This window comes from Rhinopithecus roxellana, chromosome 7, assembly GCF_007565055.1.
Source record: "Rhinopithecus roxellana isolate Shanxi Qingling chromosome 7, ASM756505v1, whole genome shotgun sequence".
NCBI classification, from domain to species: domain Eukaryota; kingdom Metazoa; phylum Chordata; class Mammalia; order Primates; family Cercopithecidae; genus Rhinopithecus; species Rhinopithecus roxellana.
The window spans coordinates 88007085-88033870 of record NC_044555.1 but is presented as its reverse complement, the minus strand read 5'-3'; the positions used below and the strand labels follow the sequence as shown (position 1 = coordinate 88033870).

At 40.1% G+C, this 26786-nt stretch overlaps 1 protein-coding gene across 2 annotated transcripts in view; it reads right to left on the bottom strand.

Moving 5' to 3' along the window:
• Positions 1 to 26786, bottom strand: part of PHEX (phosphate regulating endopeptidase homolog X-linked) — a 227529-nt gene that overhangs the window by 160660 nt on the left and 40083 nt on the right. For both annotated transcript variants that reach the window (XM_010381555.2, XM_010381563.2), the window contains exons 4-7: positions 20893 to 20979; positions 19659 to 19885; positions 6219 to 6287; positions 2322 to 2438 (exon numbers count right to left, since the gene is read on the bottom strand). In XM_010381555.2, coding sequence (XP_010379857.1) covers positions 2322 to 2438; positions 6219 to 6287; positions 19659 to 19885; positions 20893 to 20979 — 500 coding nt within the window. The remainder of the gene's footprint in view (positions 1 to 2321; positions 2439 to 6218; positions 6288 to 19658; positions 19886 to 20892; positions 20980 to 26786) is intronic.

The window sequence follows — 26786 nt, the reverse complement described above, 5'->3', positions numbered from 1 at the left end:
TAGTCCCATTGCTGGGAGTATGGATTCAGTCACCACCTATTCACACATTTCAAAACCTGCCTCTCTCCAGCCCTGACTCTATACTCTTTCCATTCCCAATACTCATGCTCTTGGCCATTTGGTCAACACCAAATCTGAGCTTCTAGCCTCCACTATGTTTAACTTAAGAAGAACAGCAATGATTGTCTTCCACAAGGATCATCTTAATCACTTCCATTGACCAGCAGTAGCTCCCATATCCACCCTTCAATCATGTCATGACTTTGCCTTCGGGCCTTCCATCATCTAATTCCCTTGCATTAAACTTGCCACCTTCCCACCGCACACATGACTCTTCTACTCTTGCATCTCCTATCCACCATCACCACCTCCATGGTTTGAACTATGACTCAGGACTGCCCAAGATTCACCGCTTCTAGCAAGCCTTTCCAATTACACTCCACTTGGTTCCAATCACAAGGGCTACTCCATCAATAAGACCTCTCCTTGTGCACACATCTCTCTAGCTGGATTGGCTAAGTATATGCTTCCATGGCTGTATTTACAAGGACTTATTTGTGCTAGACTGGACTGTCTTGTCTTCTCAGCTTCAGAAGTTTCCCTAGGACTACGTATCCCACTAATTTTGAAAGTACCTGGTGATGTGTAGTGTAAGATATGGAGGTAAGCATTACTAGCAGTGATTTTTCAAGGTAAGTATTACAGAGGGCTTACTGGCAGACGTCTGCCCCCTCTTTGCTAAATGCTTCAGTGTCCTTAGCTTCCCTTTCTTCACCCTCCACAGGAGAGACCACATGTAACTTACAAACAGCCTCCTGGCTCTGTGTGAATCATTGCCTCAGAGAATATCCACACTCCTCTTCCACCAGCCCCTCCTCCGCCCTCGGAGTCTCACAGCCCCAAGTTGGAGACCTTTGGCCTCAGAGCTGTTTTCAGCTCTCTGCCAGCCACTCCCCTCCACACAATAGATTTGTCACTTCATTTAGCCTCTTGACAATTCCCAGTCTTGCCTCAGCCCAGCTGTTTTTAGTTCCCTTTTTGGTCCAAATCCCTGGCTCAGGGCAAGGCCTTCCCTGCTGTTTCAGAGTTTTAGTCCAAATGAGAGCCCTGGGCCTCCTATGTGCCTGGAAAGAGAATTCAGACAGACTCTAGACATGGCTCAGAGGCACAGTCATGGACCTCGAGACATCTGCAGCAGTCTTCACAGTCTTCAAAGGTGACATGCAGGAATGAACTTCTTGCACTACAAGTAGGAGTTTGGAGAGAGCTGTACACGAACATCATCACAGCAAAGACAGACAGACCAATTCCTCCTTACCCTTATCCTTCATCCCTACTCCCATACCTCAACACACCACCACCACCTCGCCAGACAAAACCAATCAACATTTGGACTCTTATTCACCTTGAGATTTTTACTAACTTCTCTTGTAAAAGATTTCCAACACATGTGCAAAAGTTTCTTGGTAAAAAGTATCATTTTCTTTCACTACAGGGTTTCCCCAGAAGCAGATTTTACCACATTTGTTCCCTCTTGGCCTAGGAACATATAGAGAGATTTTTACACTTTGTTTCTTCTAGAAAAAAGTTACTCCATAAACAAAGCTAACCATTTAGGAGTTCTCATTATTTTGCCCATAAGTTTGTTTTTACATCTTTTTGTCTCTACAATGAGGCAAAAAGAAGGTAAGGTAATTTATGCAGACATGTAGTTCTGTGTCATGCATATGACACAATGATATTCATTAAAGTAGGGCAAGAAAAGAATGAAAAACAGGGGCAGATACAAAGTAATACCAGAAAGGTCATTTAAAAACGTTTACCAACATGTCCTACCTACTTCTATATCAACTTTTATATCCAGTATTGGTGGACAGACTTCCCTGAGCCCAGAACTTAAGCCAGAATGACTCTGAGTGGGGATAGCATAAAACATGGACTGGATTAAAAGCAACCTTCCATTCAAGCCAGATTACTAAGGATTTTTTAAACATCTATCTTCTATTTAAGCCAAACATGAGTTTCTCCAGGAAAAACAGTCAAAGGGTCTCTCTGCTGCTATTCTTTGGCCACAGCTGAGCAACATACGGACACTGAATGGGCTTAAACCAGGGAGGTGGAAGGAGTGAAGAGCTCTTCTGTGGCAGTCCTTGTTACTTCCCAGAGGGAACGCTACTAGTTCTACCTTAGGCCCAAAGGGTAATGATACAAAATACTATTATTTGGTTGCAATTTATATTTTCGTTCAGAATATACTGCCCTTAATATAAGGAAAAGAAAAGAAAGGAAAGGAAAGAAAGAGATTTTCAGTGAAGACTTACCTCAGCTATCTTAATTTCCAATCTAAGCACTGACTTCATGTCATGCTCTGCTCTGGAACTGTTAGCTCCTAAAAGCACGGCAGTATCCACCATGAACTTGTAAAGGGCCTCCCGATACTATAAGAAATAAAGAGCAAAGTGACCATGACAATAGCTTATTAGAAAATATGTTTCGGAGACACGGAAGAGCAGAAATAGCAGGCGGAAATAAATGTCTTTTATTTTCACTCTGTACGCAAAGTATGGTGCAGGCATTATGCAATACCAGCCACCCACATAACACTTTGGGAGAAAAAAGAGTGATGGCTACTTGGGTACTGTTTCCATGACAGACAGAGATGCCCAGCCATCAAGCATCAAGAGAACTAGTTTTCTGGCAACCGTCGATATTATGGATACATGAAATAACTCCAAATGAGACAAGAATAGAAAGTTAAAGGTCAGACGTCCTCTTTCCAGACAAGTGAGGCTTTAATAAAATAATGGGAAAGAACTGTTTCTAAAAGCAGGAGGCCTGATCCATAAAGAATGGTGGGAGGTGTGATTTATTCTCTTGCAACTCAATTTACCCACCTTCACACTAAGAAATAAAAGACCAGTGACAGCAGCCCTGTGTCTTTTCAGTTTTTTACAGTTTTCACAAAGTTCTGCTCCCTAGCTCAGGAAAAAAAGGAGAAAAGAGGGGAACGATGATGTGAAACCTAACAAATAGCAAACATAGAATTTCCTTCCTACATACTCATAAACCCATTTTGGGGCTACTCATATGTCATTGGGTGGGGCGGGGGTGACCTTATATCATGGGAATTAAAGAACTGCCTTAGGCCCACCTCTCATTTCAGACGTATTTGTGAGATCTCAATGCACCAGGTATTAAGTGACCTCCTTCTCATGCATTGGGAATAAGATTTACTAACATATACCTTGCCTCTGTAAGCTATTCTTACTATGTGTGTGACCTTAGGACCTATATGGTACTTAGACTATAGCAGGCCTTTAATAAATATTTGTTGAATCAGTAAGCAAGCTTTGAAAATAGTCTTAAATAGGCCAGGCGTGGTGGCTTTTGCCTGTAATCCCAGCACTTTGGGAGGCTGAGGCAGGCAGATCACCAGGTCGGCCTGGCCAATATGGTGAAACCACATCTCTACTAAAAACGCAAAAAAACTAGCCGGGCGTGGTGGCGCACTCCTGTAGTCCCAACTACTCAGGAGGCTGAGGCAGGAGAATCGCTGGAACTCAGAAGGCGGAGGTTGCAGTGAGCCGAGATTATGCCACTGCACTCCAGCCTGGACAATAGAGGGAGACTCCATCTCAAAAAAAAAAGAAAGAAACAAAATAGTCTTAAATAGAAATAATATTTTGCTATTCCCAGTTCAATTCAAAACAAAACATATTTATTGGCTGGGTGTGGTGGCTCACGTTTGTAATTCTAACATTTTGGGAGGCCGAGGTGGGCAGATCACTTGAGGCCAGGAGTTTGGGACCAGCCTGGCCAACATAGTGAAACCCTGTCTCTACTAAAAATACAAAATTAGCCCGGCATGGTGGTGCATGACTATAATCCCAGCTACTCGGGAGGCTGAGGTTGCTGAGAATCGCTTGAACCCAGGAGGCATAGGTTGCAATGAGTTGAGATCGTGCCACTGCACTTCAGCATGGGCAACACAGTGAGACTCTATCTAAAAAGAAAAACCAAAAAACGTATTTATTGAGTACCTACTCAAATGTACAAGGTGGTTTAGTAGGCCCTCTGCGCATATGTTAGGAAAGAGTTGTACTGACAAAAATATAATAGGTGCCTGGTTCCCAAACAGTGAGGGAGATAAACATGTAATTATTAACTATAACATTAAAGACATCAAAATAACTTCCTTAATAAAGCTGCTACATGCTTGGAAACTGAAGAGCTGGAGAGAAAATCTAGCCTGGAGAAATTGGGGACATAGCATTTGAGGGAGACTGGTTCCGACGCAGTGAAGAGTCCTGTGAGGTAGGTGATATGGTTTGGCTGTGTCTCCACCCAAATCTCACCTTGAATTGTAATAATCCCCACATGTCAAGGGTAGGGCCAGGTGAATATAATTGAATCATGGGGGTGGTTTCCCCCACATATCTTCATGGTAGTGAGTAAGTCTCACGAGATCTGATGGCTTTATAAATGGGAGTTCCCCTGCACAAGCTCTGTTGCCTGACACCACATAAGACGTGACTTTGCTCCTCATTCACCTTCCGCCATGATTGTAAGGCCTCCCCAGCTATGTGGAAGTGTGAGTCAATTAAACTTCTTTCCTTTATAAATCACCAAGTCTCAGGTATGTCTTTATTAGGAGAGAGAGAATGGACTAATACAGTGGGCAAGCTGCTTTTGTTGGGGGAACAAATCCAGATGAGATAGGAAAGATGACTTGGGATGAAGTCATGAGGCAGCCTTGAAAGCCCTCTAAAGAATTTAGACCCGGCCGGGCGCAGTGGCTCAAGCCTGTAATCCCAGCACTTTGGGAGGCCGAGACGGGCGGATCACGAGGTCAGGAGTTCGAGACCATCCTGGTGAACACGGTGAAACCCCGTCTCTACTAAAAAATACAAAAACTAGCCGGGCGAGGTGGCGGCGCCTGTAGTCCCAGCTACTCGGGAGGCTGAGGCAGGAGAATGGCGTAAACCCGGGAGGCGGAGCTTGCAGTGAGCTGAGATCCGGCCACTGCACTCCAGCCTGGGTGGCAGAGCAAGACTCCGTCTCAAAAAAAAAAAAAAAAAAAAAAAAAAAAGAATTTAGACCCTGTCTTGGGAGCAAAGGCATGCTGGGAGCAGTGCTTTGAGAATGGAACTTGCCAACTGGTGCTAAGGAGACAATGTGATGAAGGAGAGGCAGTAACAGTTAAAAGGCTACTTGTTGTAGCCAAGGCAAGTTAACAAGAATCTGACCTATAGTAGTCAGGATAGAAAAGAGGGACCAAGGGGATGGAAGAGATATTTTTAAGGTGGAATCACTAGGACTTGACTGATAGGTTATGGGGGAGATGACTTTGAGCCTAGTTGCTGAGACTCCATGAAAACCAGGGGTACACCTTCCCCCACATTGGCAAATGTTCATTCTGTCTACTTTTAGGAAGGTAAACTTGCCAACTCTCTTTGACGAGTGTCCTCGGCAAGAAAGCTGCCCAGCATCTTAGTTAGCGTCCCTCCAGAGCCTTCTATGTATAGAAGTTAGTAACAGCATAGACCCAGGGGACCTAGGTCTGAGGCTTCTTTGGAAGTTCAATGAAGTTTCCAAAATAAATTGAAAGTGTCAGAAATGAACTAGCTCTTTCCAATATTCAGGAAACTGCTAGATTTCTAAGCCAGCCCAAGAAGTCTAACTTGATTGATCCTTTCTGATTCTTATTAAACCTCCATTAACCTGGAACACCTGTTAAAAATATAGATTCTCAGACCCTACCTCAAGTCTACTAAGTCAGACTCCCCAGAGCTGTGACCCAAGAAGCAACATTTAATGAAAGACTCCCAAGTGATTCTAAAGCAGTACAATTTGGGAACCATTTGTCTCCTGGGTATCCCTTCCAACGCTTTATTTCTGCAACTGATAGTGAGCTCTCTGCATTTCTGAGGAATGAATGACTGCAAGCTCATTTCTTTGTTATTTCATTTGGGCCTGCTCTCTCCCAAGCTAGATAATAAGGGCATTGAGTACTGAGACTTGTACAGCCTTGATGAGCAGACTTCTAGAAAGACAGGGAGTGGAATTTATCTGTCTGAATAAAAGTCTTCCTGTATTGGGAATATGGTCATTGAATAGCCACACGGCTCATTTCCAGTAAAGAAGCAGTGACCTTAGAACAAGTAATGGACCTGACAGCAGTCTGATAAGGCACATAGTTAAATATGAGTAAAACTTACAGACTTGGCTTCTGTACTGTTATCAAGGTAGTCTTCCCTCACGGCTAGGGAGAGTGTTGCTTGGTCCAGCTGTAAAAACAAAAACAGAAAGCGTTCTGCTAGCACTGTAAATTCTTACATACCATGTTAACAAGAGTGATGAAATCGTCTGCATCCCAGCCATATTTTGAGCTCATGTCATCATTACAAAAATAATTCAGTACACTCAGAACTACATGCAAATAGGCACTTTGGCAATGACCACTATAATAAAGTATCAGAGACCTGCCCCTGCTTTTCTAATTTATGTTTTCTAAACCTTTTGAGGTCCTATCAACACTGAATAACAACAACAAGGCTATTTCAGTTGGAATAGATCTTAGAGATTATTAGCTATTCCCCCTTATTCAATGGAAGGAGAAACAAAAGCCAGATAATTGATGTGACTTTCCCAAGGTAACATGATTGGGCAGAGCTCAGACTAAAATCACTGTCCCCTATCACCAGATCCAGTATTTTTCTCATTGCAGTATTTTGCAAAATGCCAATCTGGATGGAGTTGATTAATCAGACTTTTCCAACTCCTTATCTCTATAATAACATATGGCATTGAATTTTTTTTATTTGAATGGAATCAAGTAATAATTTTGTTTTGAGAAACCTTTGCAAATGTTAGTACCCTCTCTGGAAGGTTTAGGATAAGTGATAAAAACACAAATGATAACCAGACAACTAAATAAGTAGAATTATGATGATAGAAAAGTATAGTATAAATTCTTGAATTAAAACTTTCAGCACCTTAGGCTGGTGTGGTGGCTTACACCTGTAATCCCAGCACTTTGGGAGGCCAAGGCGGGTGGGTCACTTGAGGTCAGGAGTTCGAGACCAGGCTGGCCAACATGGTGAAACCCTGTCTCTACTAAATACACAAAAATTAGCCCGGTGTGGTAGCATGTGGCTGTAATCCCAGTTACGCGGGAGGCTGAGGCAGGAGAATTGCTTGAACCCGGGAGGTGGTGGCTGCAGCGAGCCGAGATTGCACCACTACACTCCAGCCTGGGCAACAGAGCAAAACTCTGTCTCAGAAAAACAAAAACAAAAACAAAAACAAAAAACAACTTCCAGCACCTTAAAGGTAAAGACAAGAAAGAAGACAGTCTTTTCAAAGAGTGTGCTAGAAAAACTGGACATCCAGGCCTTGTGTGGTGGATCACACCCATAATCCCAGCACTTTGGGCAGCCAATGCAGGCAGATCATTTAAGGCCAGGAGTTCAAGGTCAGCCTGGTCAACATGGTGAAACCCAGTCTCTACCAAAAATACAAAAATGAGCCAGGCATGCTGGCACACACCTGTAATTCTAGCTACTTGGGAAGCTGAGGCAGGAGAATCACTTGAACCCAGGAGATGGAGGTTGCAGCGAGCTGGGATGGCACCACTGCACTCCAGCCTGGTGACAGAGTGTGACTCCATCTCAGAGAAAGAAAAGAAAAACCGGACATCATAAACAAAAAGAAAATAAACCTTTACCCATACCTCACACCTTATTCAAAAATTAACTGAAAATAAATCATAGCCCTAAATGTAAAACCCAAACTTCCGGAAAGAAATATTGGGAAAAATTTTTGTTACTAGGGGTTAGACAAAGAGCTTTTAGACATGACAATAAAATCGCAATCCTTAAAAGCAAAAATTAATAAATTAGACTTTATCAACATTGAACAAATTTGCTCTTGAAAGAAACTTAGGCCGGGTGCGGTGGCTCATGCCTGTAATCTCAGCACTTCGGGAGGCTGAGGCGGGTGGATCACGAGGTCAGGAGATCGAGACCATCCTGGCTAACACGGTGAAACTGCATCTCTACTAAAAATACAAAAATAAGCCGGGCGTGTTGGCGGGCGCCTGTAGTCCCAGCTACTCGGGAGGCTGAGGCAAGAGAATGGCGTGAACCCGAGAGGCGGAGCTTGCAGTGAGCCGAGATTACGCCACTGCACTCCAGCCTGGGGGACAGAGCGAGACTCCATCTCAAAAAAAACAAAAAAAGAAACTTAACAGAATAAAAAGACAAGCTACAGAATGGGGAAAATATCTGAAAATCACATATATGACAAAGGATATGTATCTAGAATACATAAAGATTCCTCAAAACTCAACCATAAGAAACAACTCAATTTAAAATTGAGCAAACGATTCTAACAGACACTTCATCGAAGAACATATGAAGATAGAAAATAAGCACATGAAAATATGCCCAACATCATTAGTCATTAGGAAAATGTAAATTAAACCCGCAATAAAACACTACCGTAGATCTGTTAAAATGGAAAAAAAAAAAAATCTGACAACTGCTGGTGGGGATGTGGAAAAGTTGAATCACTCATGTATTGCTGGTAAGAATGCAAAATGGCACAGCCACTTTGGAAGGAAACCAATTTTACAGTTTATTATAAAGTTCAACATACATTTACGTAAGAGCCAGCAATCCTACTTCTAGGTATTTATCCAGGAAAAAAATTTAAAAGTCACACAAAAACCTGTATGTAATTTTATTCATAATCACCCAAAACTGGAAACAACTCAAATGTCCTCCAACCCATGAAAGCGTAAACTGTGGTATACAATGGAATACTACTCAACAATAAAAGAGAATGAACTGATACAACATGGGTGAATTTTACTTAACATCCTGAAAAAGCCAAACTTTACAGGAACAGGGAACAAAGTGATGGCTGACAGGGTTTGGGCATGAGGAGAGGGCTTGACTTAGCAAAGAGATAACATGAGGTATTTGGGGGTGGATGATGGGACTATTCTATTTCTTGATTACAGTGGTGGTTACATGACTCTCTGCATTTGTCAAAACAGACAGGTACATCACAAAAAATGAATTTATGTAAATTTTAAGATACTTTAAAAACATTTCCAGCACCTTCTCTAAATCTATGGTTTGTTCTTTCTTGAGTATCAGCAACTGACTAAAGATGAACAAAATGAATCTCAAGAAGAGTAGATTTTTCCAAATTAAATCTCTAATTCACACATTAAACATGAAGCCAAAATAAGAAACAAAATCTAAATAACAAATTAAAAATTAGTAGTATCTGAATAAAAACTGAATCCTACATGCCCATACCATTAGTTTATATGACTTTAAATTGTTTTGATCTATCTCCTCCAGCTTCTTTTTCATCTTACTATAATCTTAAATATTTTATTCTTAAATACATAAATTTGTTTTTTTTTTATTTTGTTTTTGGTTTTGTTTTTTTTTTTTTTTTGAGACGGAGTCTCGCTCTGTCGCCCAGGCTGGAGTGCAGTGGTCGGATCTCAGCTCACTGCAAGCTCCGCCTCCCGAGTTCATGCCATTCTCCTGCCTCAGCCTCCCGAGTAGCTGGGACTACAGGCGCCCGCCACCTCGCCCGGCTAGTTTTTTGTATTTTTTAGTAGAGACGGGGGTTTCACCGTGTTAGCCAGGATGGTCTCGATCTCCTGACCTCGTGATCCGCCCGTCTCGGCCTCCCAAAGTGCTGGGATTACAGGCTTGAGCCACCGCGCCTGGCCAATACATAAATTTGTATAAGATTATAGTTTTCCATGAAACTGCCCTTAATATACAACAAATTTTACAAAGGCCACGTTAAGAATTAGTGATATTACGAAAAATTCCAGGAAAAACATAACTCTTGTTTCAAGGGAAAAAAGGCACTTTCAAAACATCCATCTTGTCTGTGTATACTGCTAAAATCCTCTAATTACTTTGTTCAGCCCTCTCTAATTGGCCTGAAACAACGAAGTCACAAGCCTTCCTGGCTTTGTCCTATTGCAATTCCCAATGTGCCACTATTTCTTCCAAAAATTAAGCAAGCCACAATCATGAAACACAATATTATGATTAAGACACTTTGGCTTTCCATTAAATTTGGACCCACTTGAAGAATCTTTTGAGCTTGAGTCTCATAGGAAAGGAAACTGTGTAGACATTATCAAGAAAGCCAAAGTTCCTCTCTCATGAAATAAAGTTAAATCCACTTATTGTGAAAGTTTAGATAATTCAAGTGAGGTTACCAGACCTTTTATAAACTTTCAGATTGTTATGGTTTCTAGGGAACATTTTAAACACACCAACCAACAAATTGAATAAGGTCAGTCAAATAAATCTCATTAGAAACATACAAACTCTTGAGGCAAAAGACTTTCTCATGAAGCCATCAGGACACTGTTATTTGAGATTTTTTAAATCCTTGCATTTACAACTGATCTGAATACTGTGAACAAAAAATAAAATATTTTTTTTAGGAAATCCAACACATTTAACTGAAAAATATAAATGTTTTCTCCAATTACAACTGGCATTCCAGTGATAATAAACCTCAAGTTATAATACAAGAAGAAAGAGCTTACAAATTATGAGGTAGGAAATGGAGTCTGGACTTCAGGTTTCAAAACGGTGGTATAGACAGAACCTGGCTTCCCTCCCCACCCCAACATATACACAGGAAACTAAAAACAAATATACAGCACTAAGATTCTCACCAGCAATATCCCAGAACTCAAATATAAGGATGAATCAGTTGCTGAGGCCACAGAAAAGTGAAAAAACTCCAAGCAAAGGAGAATCAAATTTCTCTATGATGCCCTTCCAACCAATCTGTCCAGCAATAAGCATGCAGAAATTTTCCTTGACTCATAGTTTCTACACTGGAAAAACTGAGATCAAGGTGGACAACCAGCTTCCCGACCATCTTGGGTTCTTTGACAGAAGACCTGCCCATACCTTAACCCACAGAAGGCATCATGAATGCCTGAAGGGAGATATATTCCTGAAGACAGCAAGAGACAAAGAGGGGAGATGGGACTACCATACCCAGCCCTGGAAACTCTGCTCCATAACTTGGTCAAAGGAGATACCAAATCAGAGTGGCTGTTCAGCAGCATTATGCTAGAGGAGGTTCATTCCATAGGTCACCTGTACACCAGCCACCAACCAGCTTTTCCACACTGCCAGGATCTCCTCTTTAGGATCTCCCCTATATCTGGACTGGGAGTGCTCTGATCTTTGGCTAGAGTCAAAGCAAAGGTAGGCTTAAGGCGCCACTTAGTGCCAGAAAAACAGGCAAGGACCTAGTGGAGAGATAGTAATATATTGCCTATATCGATAAATACCTATGCATCTAACACTGGAGCACCTAAGTATATAAAGCAAAAATTAATAGATCTAAAGGGAGAGGGAGACTGCAATACAATCATAGGGAACTTCAACACTCCATTCTCACTAATGGACAGATCATCTAGACAATCAACAAAGAAACATCAGCATTAAGCTAGACACTAAGCCAAATAGGCCTAACTGACATTTACAGAACATTTCACCCAATTGCTGCAGAATACATATTCTTTTTATCACCATGTGGAACATTCTCCAGAATAGATCATATTTTAAGCCACAAAATAAGTCTCCACAAATTCAAAGCAGTAGAAATCATATCAGTTATCTTTCCTGACCACAATGGAACTAAAAATCAATAATAAGCGGAAACTTGGAAAATACACAAACATATGGAATTTTTTTTTCTTTTTTTCTTTTTCTTTTTTTTTTTTTTGAGGTGGAGTCTCGCTTTGTTGCCCAGGCTGGAGTGCAGTGGCATGATCTCCACTCACCGCAACCTCCACCTCCCAGGTTCAAGCAATTGTCCCACCTCAGCCTCCCAAGTAACTGGGATTACAGGTACCCGCCACCATGCCTGGCTAATTTTTGTATTTTTAGTAGAAACAGAGTTTCACCATGTTGGTCAGGCTGGTCCCGAACTCCTGACCTCAGGTGATCCACCTGCCTCGACCTCCCATAGTGCTGGGATTATAGGCATGAGCCATCATGCCTGGCCAAATATGTGGAAATTCAACAATATGCTCCTGAATGACCAATGGGTCTATGAAAAAAATAAAAATGAAATTTAAAAATTTCTTTAGACAAATGAAGATGAAAATACAACAAATTAAAATCTATGAAATACAGCCAAAGGAGTACTGAAGAGGAATTTTATAGCAATAAAAGCCTACATCAAAAAGGTTGAAACACTTCAAATAAAGATTTATAAACAATCTAATGATACAACTCAAGGAACTAGAAAAATAAGAACAAACCAAACCCCAAATTAGTAGACAGAAAGAGATAAAGATTAGAACAGAAATAAATGAAATTTAGACTATAAAAACACACACACAAAATCAATGAAACAAATTTGGGTTTTTTTTTTTTTTTTTTTTGAAAATCAACAAACCTTGAGCTAGACTAAGAATAAAAGAGAGAAGACACAAATAAATTAAATCAGAAATGAAAAAGAAGACATAACAACTGAGACCACAGAAATACAAAGACTTATAGAGACTATCATGAACAACTATATGCCAACAAAGTGGAACACCTAGAAGAAATGAATAAATTCCTGGACATATGCAACCTACCAACACTGAACCATGAAGAAGTAGAAAACCTCAACAGATACCTAGTAACAAGATTGAAGCCATAACAAAAGGTCTCCCATCAAAGAAAAGCCCAGGACTTGATGTCTTCACTACTAAATTCTACAAAACATTTAAAGAAGTCATACAAATTCTATTCAAACTCTTCCAAAAAAAAAAAAAAAAAAAAACTGAAGAGAAGGGAATACTTCCAAACTCATTCTGTGAGTCCAGCATTACCCTGATACCAAAACTGCACAAGGACACAAGGAGAAAAGAAAACTACCGGCCAATATGACTTAGGAACATAGATGCAAAAATTGTCAGCAAAATACTAGCTAACCTAATTCAACAATACATGAAAAAGATCATTCACTATGATTGAGTGAGATTAATCTAGGGATGCAAGGATAGTTCAACATACACAAATCAATAGACATGATATGCTGGGTGCAGTGGCATGCACCTGTAGTACCAGCTACTCAGGAGGCCGAGGCTAGATGATCACTTGAACCCAAGTCCAGCCTGGGCAGCATAGTGAGATCCCATCTCAAAAAAAAAAATAAATTAAATGGAAAATCCAAATGCAAGTAACTAAATATAAACACATCACATTATCAGAACCAAAAACAAAAATCACATAATCATTCTAATACATTCTGTAAAAGCATTCAGTAAAATTCAACATCCCTTCATGACAAAAACCCTCAACAAACTGGGTACAAAAGGAACACACCTCAAAAAGTAAAAGCCATATCTGACAAACACATAACCAACATCATACTGAATGGTGAAAAATTAAAAGCCTTTCTTTTAAGATGTGGAAGAAGACAAGGATGCCTGTTTTGTCCACTTTTATTCAACACAATATTAGAAGTCCTGGCCAGAGCAATTAGGCAAGCGAAATAAATAAAGGGCGTCCAAACTGGAAAGGAAGAAGTCAAATTAGCCTTGTCCACAGATAACATGATCTTATATTTGGATAAACCTAAAGGCTCTACCAAAAAACTATTAGAACTGATAAACAAATGTAGTAAAGTTGGAGTATACAAAATCAACATACAAAAAAGATCAACAGCATTTATATACACCAAAAGCAAATAATCTGAAAAAGAAATCAATAAACAATATCATTTACAATATAAAACACCTAGGAATCTATTTAACCCATGAAATAAAAGATTCATGTAAAGAAAACTATAAAATGTTGATGAAAGAAGTTGAAAAGGACACAAAGAAAGGAAGGATATTCCATGCTTATGAATTAGTACAATATTGTTAAAATGACAATACCACTGAAAGCAATCTACAGATTCAACACAACCTCTATCAAAATACCATTGACATTCTTCACAAAAGAGAAAACAAATCCTCAATTTTATACGGAACCACGAAAGACCCCAAATAGCCAAAGCAATCCTGGGCAAAAAGAACAAAGCTGGAGGAATCACATTACCTGACTTCAAAATATAGTACAGGGCCTATGTCTGGAATAGCATTTCCTCGATTTTCTTCAAGGGTTTTCACAGTTTTAGGTTTTACATTTACATCTTTAATCCATCTTGAGTTGATTTCTGTATGTGATAAAAGTAAGGGGTCCAGTTTCAATCTTCTGCATAAGGCTAGCCAGTTATCCTGGCACCATAGTCCTTTACTCATGCTTGTTTTTGTAGACTTTATCAAAGATCAGATGGTTGTTGGTGTGCGGCTTTATTTCTGGGCTGTTTCCATTGATCTATGTGTCTGTAGTTGTACCAGCCACACTGTTTTGGTTACTACAGCCTTATACTATAGTTTGAAATCCAGTAATGTGATGGCTCTAGGTTTGTTCTTTTTGCTTAGAATTGCTTTGGCTATTCAGGCTCTGTTTTGATTCCATATGAATTTTAGAATAGCCTTTTTCTAATTATGTGAACAATGTCATTGGTAGTTCGATAGAAATAGCATTGAATCTGTAAATTGCTTTGGGCAAGATTTCATGATGAAGACGCCAAAAGCAATTGCAACAAAAACAAAAAATGACAAATGGGACTTAATTAAATCAAAGAGCTTCTGCACAGTAAAAGAAGCTATCAACAGAATAAACAGACAACCCACAGAATGGCAGAAAGTATTTGCAAACTATGCAGCTGACAAAGGTCTAATATCCAGAATTTACAAGGAACATAAACAAATTTATAAGCAAAAACCAAACAACCCCATTAAAAAGTAGACAAAGGACATGAACAGACACTTTTCAAAAGAAGACATACATGTGGCCAACAAGCATATGAATAAAAGCTCACCATCACTTATCCGTAGAGGAACGTGAATCAAAGCCACAATGAGATACATCATTATCTCACACCAGTCAGAATAGTTATTATTAAAAAGTCAAAAAATAATAGATGTTGGCATGGATGTAGGGAAAAGGGAATGCTTATACACTGCTGGTGGGAATGTAAATTAGTCCAGCCACTGTGGAAAGCAGTTTGGTGATTTCTGCAAAAACTTAAAACAGAACTATCATTTGACCCAGCAATCCCATTATTGGATATATTCCAGTTACCATGATGTGATTTTATGAATGTATAAGATTATCACATGTACCATGAAAATGTGTAGTTATGTATCAGTAAAAAATAACAAGAATAAAATAAAATTCTAGGTTCTGTCAGTTCCTGAGAAAAAAGGAAAAGGAAAGAGAAAGAAACTTTTCAAGTTTTCTTAGAGTTTCTCCTTGCTATTTTTTACGAGTTTTACTGAGAGCCAGAAAAATGCGGGCTGTTGAGAGATGATGACTTTAAGTTGTTGTCTTCATTAACTAGTAAATACACACTGGGGCAACCCTGGCCTTCCAAATACTCTTTCAGGATCACATATACTCACGTCTTTTATTGTACCTTAAATCCTTATACTTACTATCTCCTGACATAGAATAAATCCAAACATGTGTAGCAAGATAATGTTTTTGGTCACTAACTTCTATTGTTTTCTGTATTTTTGAAATCCCTTTATCTCATTTAAGCCTGTAGCAAACCCTGTGTCATTTCGCCACAGGGGAGCTTTGCAGAAGTACGTTGTATAGATTGGAGCAATCCCTGCTGGCCAAATTGCATGTCTTTGGCATGGGGATATATCTACCCCTTAGAAACGGTGCCTCTCTCTTCACCCAAAGGCACCATCTGCTCACCCAAAAGGATGCCCACAGTGCTGTGCCTGCCCAGAAGGCCATTCTCTTATTCCTGTGGGTTTGTGGGATTAGAAAAGCTAGGCACACCGAGGAAAATTGAATTTGATGGAAAAGGAAGCCTAAGGACATTGACAGAAGAGATTTTCAGGTAAGAGGGATTTCCCCCAGAGCAGAAAGAGGATCTTTCAAGCAGCAAAAGAAGTCAAGGATTCTCATAAGCAGAGGAACTGATCAGTGTCTCCGAAACATGGCAGGATCTGAGAAGGAATGGGAGTCGCAGGACCTCAGCATCAGAGGGGCACACTTGAAGGGGCTACATGGTTCCATAGTGGATTTCTTCTCAGAAACCAGGTAACTGGTATTGGAGTTTCCCAGTACCCTAGGAGAAGACTGAGAAATGGGGCCACCAAGAGGGGAGGTAAATGCCTAGACTAAGGTTCAGTTTCCCACCAAAAGGTTGGGTGGGAGCTCAGAGTCAAAGATTAGGTCGAGTAAACAAAATGCCTATTCCTCGCACAACTGAATTTGAGCTCTGAGAGGCCTATCGGGTACACATGTCAAAGAAAAACATTCTCCAAATGTTCCTGACCAGTTGCTCAGTCATCCTTGAAAAGTAGGTTCTGAACCTTGTATCATGTGCTACTGTGGACCAGTATCTACCATGAAAACTGTCACAAAAGTCAATTCCTTCGAATCTCAATGACAATTAAAAGTAAATTCTAATTCACCCTTCCGTACACATGGGAAAAGTGAGATCAGGGAGGTGAAGTAATTTGCACAAGGATATTCAGTAAGTAAATCACAGAGCTAAACTGCGAACCTCAATCTTTTAAATACCAAAGCCTATTTTTTTTAACTATACCAGTAGTTTTCAAACTATGTTTCATAAAACCTATAAGAGAGGGCTCCAAATGTTCATCCAATTAGATTTTGTCTTTTATAGTTTTAACTATTTTTAAATGAATAAAAAAGCAACACTTGCAAATTCTACAACTTTGGCAGCCACCAGTACGCTAATTTTTGTTATCAGGTTCGTTGGGTTTCATGCAGCTCTCAGAATAAAGCTTCTCCTACCACCTCTAGATACATGCTCGAACTCTTGTAAATGTGTCATCAGGGAGACTATAGTTATATTATATCTGAGGGCAGGCAATTAGTTCAGATATGTGAATATTCAGTCATGTAAAATGGTACAAACAGGAACAGAACTTAAGCAAACGTTTGCCGCACTCAAATGCCAAACAACGTTAAATACCAGTTTGGAACAAGCTGCCATCTTGGCAAAAGAGAGCAATAATAAGTACATGGGTGCCTCCTTACATTTGGAAAGTATTCTATCATTGACATTTTAGCGTTTCTAGGATCAGTTTAATTGAATATTAAGTATACAAGGCAAGTTATTAAAAACTGGTTACCATGTTTCTCTATTCCTCATGTTTTCTGTAAGCTCATATTAAAACTAGAGGCTCAATTGTGGGGGCACAACAACATCACTGGTGATAGTGTGCACTTCCAACTGATACCAGGAGGCACACAATATCCAGTTGCCCCACTTGTAGCAATGCTATCATTGATATTAGGGTACAGGTGATATCGGTCTGCTCTATCATTAATTTCTCAATCAACCATTTACCTAATAGTTTTAAGCAGCCATTGATGATAATTACCAAATCCATCCTTTCATTAGGGATTTTTTTTTTAAATAGATAGCTTCCTATTATTTATTCTGCATTTTTAAGCTGTGATTCTCCTGTAAACAAGAAGTTTTGTCAGCTTTTAGATTACCCTGAAAACAGTCAAATTCAGAATGTAAGACAGTTTACAGGAAAAATATTCCAGTTTCTTCAACAAATAAATGTGGTTTAAGAAATAAAAATAGGGGGATCCCTTGTGGAGTAAAACAGACATATCAACTAAGTTCACCTGTGATTCTTATTTGGAGATTGAATCAAAGACCAACTGTTTTGTTTTTTTAAGGACATGTTTAAGACAATCAGAAAAATTGAAAATTAACTAGTTATTAGATGTTAATTATGGAATTATGATTATCTTTTTGGTTGTGATAATAGTCCTTTCCACTAGCTAAGCACTGAAGTATTTACTGTGCAATGATATATTTTTGATTTGCTATAAAACGTTCTAGCCATCTCCCCAAAAAGGAGGGGTCTAGATTAAAACATAACCCCAGAAAGAAACATAACAGCAGAAGGTTGAGAGTTGTTGAAGCTGGGTTGATGGATACATGGGAGTTTATTATTCTATTCTTTAATTTTGTATCACATTTTGATAATAAAAACTTTAAAGAAATAAATTCAATTGAGTAGATCCAGAAATAGGTGAGAAAGATAATAAAATGGCTACCACTTGCAATTATTCATCAGTGTGTGAATCAAGATCTTCTATCACTCAGTAGAACGCATAAAGTTAAACTCAAGTTTGGAAAACAGCCTTCAGTTTACTTCAAAACACCACTTAAGGTGTTTGAAAGAACATCATAATAGTTCTGGAATTGATAATGATAGTCTTAAAACCTAGTTTCAACACAGTACAGAGATCAGATGGGTTATCATCATCGTGTCTTACATAGCACATCTTATCCTGATAGCATTAGAAGATGGCTCATTTCATCACCAAACATAGACACACAATTGTCTCTGAAACTCAGAATTTCCTCCCGAGTAGAGGGGAGTCCTTTCAATGACCAAAGATTTTTACTGAGAATTTCATTGTCTAACCTAGAGGTGAGAAAACTACAGCCAATGGGCCAGCCCGCCGCACAGCCATACCTTTGTTGTCCACAGTTGCTTTCCCAGACACAATAGCAGAATTAAGTAGTTGCAACAGAGACTAGGTGGCCCGCAAAGCCTAAAATATGTATTATCTGGCCCTTTACCCAAAAAATGTGCTAATCTCTGGTCTAAATCAAAAGATGAACTTTAAGATTTGGATTTTAGAAGGTTAAAATACATGAGATGAGGGCAATACCTGTCTAAAATTTGAATATCAATATTTCATTAATATTTTCTGATTTGACTAAGGACAGAATTGGGGAGAAAATCAGTCATGCAATAACATTTTCATTATCAGTCAAAGTAACTGTGGAAGTAAGACAAAATAAAACCCAGCAGGATCAAAGCACAAAACTATTTGACAAATGTTATTTGAATTCTTGCATAGCTCTTTCATTGGTGAGTCTTTAGCTGTTGGTAGTTTTCGGACAGGCTCCTGATTTTACCAATGTGATCTGCCTCAGGGTATGTCCATGTGGCCCATTGCTTTATGGAAGACATGGTTAGTCTTCCAACAGAAAACGCAAGCAAGTACTTGGAACAGAACAAGTTTTGCTGCATCTTTGAAAAGGAGGGAGGAGATATTCAGAGTGAATTTGATAACTAAAATTTAGGTGTGTGCACAAGAAAATGTTAGTGAAAGAGGAACAAAAAATCATGGCATGTGTTTTCTCCTGTCAAGAGAATGCAGAGGCAAGGACAAGAGCAGGACACAGAAAGTCTCTGCTAACAACAGGAGACCTGTAGTCCCCTTCCCACTGGAATTTAGGAACCTTAGACTTGCTCTGAGTAGGCATATGAGGGCCAGATCACAGATCACTTGAAACTAATTCACTAGTTTTCCAAAAGGCTTACAAAACTTGTGTGGTAATGGCGTACATTCTGCAAATCCGGGAGAAGGGAATATTCTAGATTCTACTAGTCAATAAAAATGTTTTATGTTATTATTTCACTAAGGCAGCATGAGTGTCTTTCTCCAGGATGGCACCCCAAAAGGCTAATTTAGGACTGAGCAGAGAAGATGAATGGGTCCTCATTATACCTTCAAGATATGTTCATTGGATGACTTGTCATCAGGGGACACATACAAACGGATGAACACAGAATTGCTGTATTGACCACGAAACGTTGCAAGTGTCTGCAGAAGGCTGAACTTTCTCTCTGACCAAACCCCTTCAGGGCCAATATTAGATTCAAGCACGGGCCAGCGGAAAGGTGAATGCCGTAGGATGTGTAGCAGTGGCCTGGCATCTGCTTTTTCAATCGCTTCTGAAAGGGAGCAGATATGAAGAGAAAGTTAGAATTGCAAACTGGATCAACACACTAGAATTCAAGTGCATCTTCTCAAGACAAAATTCCCATAAGGCTCCAACTTAAAATTTCAGCCATTAGGGAGTAGGTAAAAGAGGTGGGGTGAGATGAGCATAATCACAGAGACAGAACTACCTACGATCCACACTTCAATGTGACCGTCTACACCTAGTGTTCTTGCCAGGACAGCTGACCAGTGAAACTGCTGGATATTCACTACAATAAACATGGACTCTCTACATGGAACCCAGTCAATGAATAATACTTGGTGGGACTAAGGTACAACCCTAACTAAAGGAATGCCTCAATAAAGCCAATCACTACCCAACGAAGAAGTGATGCTTCAGATTCCTGTCTTTTATTGCTCTTTTCTAGCTCACCACATGATACCCCAAATCCTAGACCAGTTGACACACTTCCCACAGGCACTGGCTTCTTCCTGCAATGGCCTTGAGAAGGCAGACTAGGTAAAGTGACCAGTATCTGTTCTAATTCCAATCAGACCCAAGGTGTTGAGACAGGGCTAAGGACCGAACAAAGATGCCTGTTAGGCTGACACAGGAACCTGGCATGCCTGGGAATCTGGATTTCTCTAGGCTCTAGTAGGTGCACTCCCTCCCAGTCTCTTTCTCAAGCCAGACTTGGCCTGGCTTCTGGATTCTGGTTTCTGAATAGATACAGTAGAGTTTGCCCTGTTGACTTTTTCTAAGTTTCTCAGGGAGTAAATGATACCCAAAGAATCCAACCCATATAAATAAGATTATTTTCTCCACCAAGCCAGTACCAACATTAACTAAGATGGGAGTAGTCAAAATCCAGTCTTTGACAATCATTCCTTTAACACTTTTAAACATTAATAGAATTCTTAGTAGTTCTCTTCTTCCTCAAACAGTATATTAAAACATTAATAGAACTCTAAAGGATAGGTATGGTAAATATTTTATTTAGTTTTCTTCATCACTCACTCTCATTCATGCAGGATGAATAAAGGATTTTGGCTTTCTGTATGGCTTCGGTGTCCCGCCTTCTACTGATCGATTTCTCCAAAAGTTCTGGGAAGGTTAAGAAAGGATTCATTAGTATCCACCCACATGTGCTGCCAAGTTGGAAGTCATTTGATAATCACAACTCTAACCTCCAGAAAATTAAATATAAAGACAGACAACCCTGGAAAAGACAGATCTATCAAAGATATGCAGACAACAGAACAGTTTCCAAGTTGCATGAGGTTCAAATAAAAACAGTTTTACATTCTCTTATCCAGGGCACTCCTAACTCAAAAGAAACCAAAAGTTCAATTTCCAACTGAGACTGGATATTCTACAGGGGTCAATTTCTTCAGCCACCTACACAAAAGGAAACAGAATTCATTTGTTCAAGAATCAAAAATAACTGAATTCTGTCCCTTGTTCCTGGACCAAGTAATATTCTCAACCGAGCTAATTTCATCGGGGTTGTGTTTCTTGAGATTTCTCCACAGCCCAGTCTCTCAGGGAGGTCACCCGGAAGAAATTTCCCATTAGAAGTTTTATCCAATGTTGAATAAACATGCTGTGGACATGGAAGAAGTTCTTTAGACAGGAAATGGAGAGACAAGATTGGAAAATCTACCCGAATTGCCTGAAAACTTGCCCATTTACACATGCAAAGTCCTAGACATCTAAAAGAGTCCATGTGTATACAACGGTAGCCAGCACAGACATAGGCCCAACTGGAAAATAATTTTCTATTTATAAAATCACTAATAATAATGTTTGAAGGTAGAAAATGATAGTTGTCACTATTTCCTTAAATAAGGAAAGAGGAAAGCCAGGACTCAATGAAAACAACCATCTCCCGAAAAAGAGAACCTGGAACATACTTGAGAGTATCAGTCTACCAACGTGAAGCCAAGATGAAAAATCCCTGTGGTGACTGCAGCACCAGGGCATTGCCTTCACCAAACTATGTCAAACTGCCTTGTCAAGGCATTTGGGGAAACAACCCAGCAGCCATCATAACCATAGTATAACAGATGTTCCTATAATACTCTGAATAGCTTCAAGACAAAATATACAGCACTAATTAAATTAATACATAATTATGTATCTCCTGAAGAGGAATCTTCCTTCTAAACTAGAAGTTCTACAGTTTAAAAAAAAAAAAAATGCAACCCAGAGCTCCTGTCCAGTTTTTTAAAACTAAGCACCTATACCTAAAATGAGTCCATATAACTAGATAGATTCCATTGAAATAAATTAAATTGGGTTGGATGTATTTTCAATTATTTCAGATTGTTTGGTGTTTCTTTCTTGTGTATCATCATAATAATAAAATCAAGACAACTAGCCCCAAGGATTTTTTTTTTTTTTTTTTTTTGAGACAGAGTATCACTCTGTCGCCCAGGCTGGAGTGCAGTGGCATGATCTCAGCTCACTGCAGCCTCCACCTCCTGGGTTCAAGCAATTCTCCTGTCTCAGCCTCCCAAGTAGCTGGGATTACAGGCGCACACCACCACACTCAGCTAATTTTCTGTATTTTTAGTAGGGATGGAGTTTCACCATGTTGGCCAGGCTGGTCTCAAATGCCTGACCTCAGGTGATCCGACTACCTTGGCCTCCCAAAGTGCTAGGATTACTGGAGTGAGCCGCCGCACCAGGTCCCCAAGGATTTTTTAAAGGAGACTTTTTTTTAATAGACAAAAAGATCTAAAGCCATATCCACATATATTTCCATTCAAATCGGCTCCTGTGCCCTTCCACTATATTGCTTACACAGTCATTAGACTGTTTGGGAAACATACTTAGAAGTAAATAATCCAAATTTCATTTAGGGTTGTGATGATGTTCTGATGCTATAAACACTCCACGGGCTAAAATGCATGAATGCCCTAAGGGCCAAACAAGCCACAGGAGCAAAAAGAACTAAAAGCATGAAATATTTACCTGTGTCTGCTCCCAAGGCGTGCTATCTATCACAAGGAGGGGAAAAAGAGGACCAGCATATGCTAAATAGGGCAATCGCAAAACACTAGCCATGCCCGAGTATCAATAATTTGTGTATGTCAAAATTCTGGTTTCTGTACCAGAATTTGGCTTTTAAAACAGATTCGGCTATCACAAGTTCCTTATCATACCCTTTTCCTTCTCTGCTTTCCTTCTCTCTTAGCCCAAGCAGACAGGAGAGCATTGATATGCAGACAGTGATGTGGCAATCAGTTGACAGCATCCATTTTACGTATCTCTGCATGTGAATTAGCAGTAAGAAGAACAAAATGTAGCCTGGAGAGTTAATGAGTAGAAAACAAAGCCTGCCTACCACAGGTAATTACTCAGGTTATTAAAATGTCCCCAAAGCATTGAGAAAGGCTCATGGGTCACCCATACAGGGGCATTCCAATCATAGCCTGTGTTGTTTCTTGGAGGATTTCTCAATCCCCAACCCACCCCACCCAGGTATTTCTTACCACCTTACAACCGCAAAGGACAACTGCAGTTCATAAAACTGCAGGCCAGGCACGGTGGCTCATGCCTGTAATTCCAGCACTTTGGGAGGCTGAGGCGGGCAGATCACGAGGTTAGGAGTTTGAGACAAGCCTGGCCAATATGGTGAAACCCCGCCTCTAGTAATAATACAAAAATTAGCCGGGCATGGAGGCGCACACCTGTAGTCCCAGCTACTCGGGAGGTTGAGGCAGGAAAATTGCTTGAATCCGAGAGGTAGAGGTTGCAGTGAGTCAAGATCTCGCCACTGCACTCCAGCCTGGGTGACAGAGTGAGACTGTATTTCAAAAAAAAAAAAAAAAAAATACTATAGCACAGCAAACCTCAGACTTTAAAATTGGTTTGAGAAGTTCTTCTGATCATCAAATTTGAAAACTAAGTATTTTTCTTCTTACTATGTTCCATCAAATAAAAAAAAATTTTTTTTAAAGGCAACATAATAGACATGTGGGAGGGGGGTGCTTTGGAATCACACAGACATGGGTTCCAGCTGCAGCTTGCTGCAACTTGCTAGCTGGAATTCTAGCGAGTTATTTAATCTCTCTAAGCCCCAGTTCCTTAATCTGTAAAGTCAAATAATAAGAGTACATGCTTCCCAGGATTGTGCTGAGGATTTAAAATTTTTATTGCACAGAAAGCCCCCATCTTGGTACCTGGGCACATGATAACGGGGATCAATAAGTGGTGACTTAAACAGGATTACAGGCAGAATTAGCCCTATACAAAACTGTCAAGTAATCAAGCTTGTTTCCAGTGCTTCCTCCATAATTGTTTTTGTTCTCCTGCTTGCTTCTCAGGATATTGGTGGCCAAAGGACTTACGCTAACCTAAGACACTGCCAGGCTGTGTGTAGGACTATTTCACAAACCGGACCTGCTCTAGCCACCTTGCAAAGCCCCATGCTCTCAACATTTCCTCTGCTTCTATAGTAGAGGCAGTTCTAAATGGGGAGACATATTTTGCAATCAGTGTTAACCTCCAAAAATATTTTGCTCACATTCTTCATCCTGGACAACAAAGCATTTTCTTTTCTTTTCTTTTTTTTTTTTTTTTGAGACGGAGTCTTGCTCTGTCACCCAGGCTGGAGTGCGGTGGCTGGATCTCAGCTCACTGCAAGCTCCGCCTCCCGGGTTCACGCCATTCTCCTGCCTCAGACTCCCGAGTAGCTGGGACTACAGGCGCCCGCCGCCCTGCCCGGCTAGTTTTTTTTTTGTATTTTTAGTAGAGACGGGGTTTCACCGTGTTAGCCAGGATGGTCTCGATCTCCTGACCTCGTGATCCGCCCGTCTCGGCCTCCCAAAGTGCTGGGATTACAGGCTTGAGCCACTGCGCCCGGCCCATTTTCTTTTTTTATATAAACTTTTTCAATGAAAGTACAGAAAAGTACACAAATAATACAACATACAGAAAAGTACACAGATCATAATGTGAAGAATGTTCACAAAGTTAACACGCTCAAGTAACCAGCATTATTAATTACTGGAACCCCAGAAGCCCCTTGTGCGCCCTTCCAATCACTACCCCCAACCAAGAAAACTAACATCCTTTACGGTAAAATACTTATTCAAGTCTATATCACATATTTATAGAGCAATCTACCTTTTTGTTATTGTTTTGTGGAAGCGCTTTCTATATTCTACATAAAAGTCCTTTTGAACATATTATAAACTATCCCCTATTACATAGACTTCATTTTTAATGGTATCTTGTAATAAACTGAAATCATTTAATTTAGTTCAGCTTGTCCATTTTTCTCCTCCATGGTTACCACATGTAACCATATCCTGTTCAAGAAATCTCTGCCCATCTCAAACTCAGAAGACAGTTTACATTTTCTTTTCTTTTTTTTTTTTTTTTTTTTTTTTTTTTTTGAGATGGAGTCTTGCTCTATCACCCAGGCTGGAGTGCAGTGGCTCAATCTCTGCTCACTGCAAGCTCCACCTCCCAGGTTCACGAGATTCTCCGCCTCAGCCTCCCAAGTAGCTGGGACTACAGACACGTGCCACCACACCCGACTATTTTTTTATTTTTTGTTTTTGTTTGTTTGTTTTGAGACGGAGTCTCACTCTGTCGCCAGGTTGGAGTACAGTGGCACGATCTCAGCTCACTGCAACCTCCGCCTCCCGGGTTCAAGAGATTCTCCTGCCTCAGCCTCCCGAGTAGCTGGGACTACAGGCATGCGCCACCATGCCAGGCTAATTTTTTGTACTATTAGTAGAGGTGGGGTTTCACCATGTTAGCCAGGCTGGTCTCGAACTCCTGACTTCAGGTGATCCACCTGCCTCAGCCTCCCAAAGTGCTGGGATTACAGGCATGAGCCACCACGCCCAGCTTGTATTTTTAGTAGAGATGGGGTTTCACCATGTTGGTCAGGCGGGTCTCGAACTCCTGACCTCTGGTGATCCACCCACCTCGTCCTCCCAAAGTGCTGGGATTACAGGCATGAGCCACCGCGCGCAGTGACAGTTTATGTTTTCTTCTAAAATCTTTATTGTTTCACATTTAGATCTATAGTCCATCTAAAATTTGTTTTTGACCATGGTGTGGACAACCATGCCTTTGTAACACAAGCCTAGTCTCAAAGGGGATGAAACATGTGAGAATTTTAATAATAAAGATATTTTTGGTCATTGGGACTCAAATAATATCACCAAGAAATACTTTTGGTATAAAACACTGGCATTAACAACGGCTATACTCCATTAGATTGAATACTCTTTTGGGCAGGGGCTGGGTCACATTCATGTTTGAACACCCAGGACCCAGAGCTTGGCATGGTTGGTGCTTAGTTAATGTTCGCTGAGTTGAATTCCTGACAAGGAAAGTCGGAGAGAGACTTTCGTCCAGTTGAAAAAGAACTATGAGAAGCTGGACTACTTTTATTATTTCTTTTTACAATCAGCAATGCCCTGATCATACTAACACCACAATCTCTTTTTTTCACATCTCAGTCCTTATATCATACAATGAAATCCAAGATTTCATTCATCTGTTTTCATGAATGCCAGTTTTAAGGGTACCTACGTTTTATTTTCATCAGTGGTCTCAGCTTTATCATCCATTCCCAATGCCCTGCTCTTCTATACTGGGGAGAAAAAAATACTTAGTTATGCTCGGAAGCTGAAGGAGGACTATCAGTCCTCATTCAATTCTGCTGCTCAGACACGACATTTATTGAGTGCTCTAGAATACAAAAAGGAAATTCCAAAGGAAGGATGAGGCCTTTGAGGATTTTATAGTACCCTGCTTAGTCAAGAGTTCATAACAGCCATCTGGAGCTCAGGCCAATCATTTAAAGTTTCTACAATATCTAAAACATATCCACCTAATACATTTCTCAAAAACTCCACATATGCAAAGTTTTAGGCCTGTGAGCA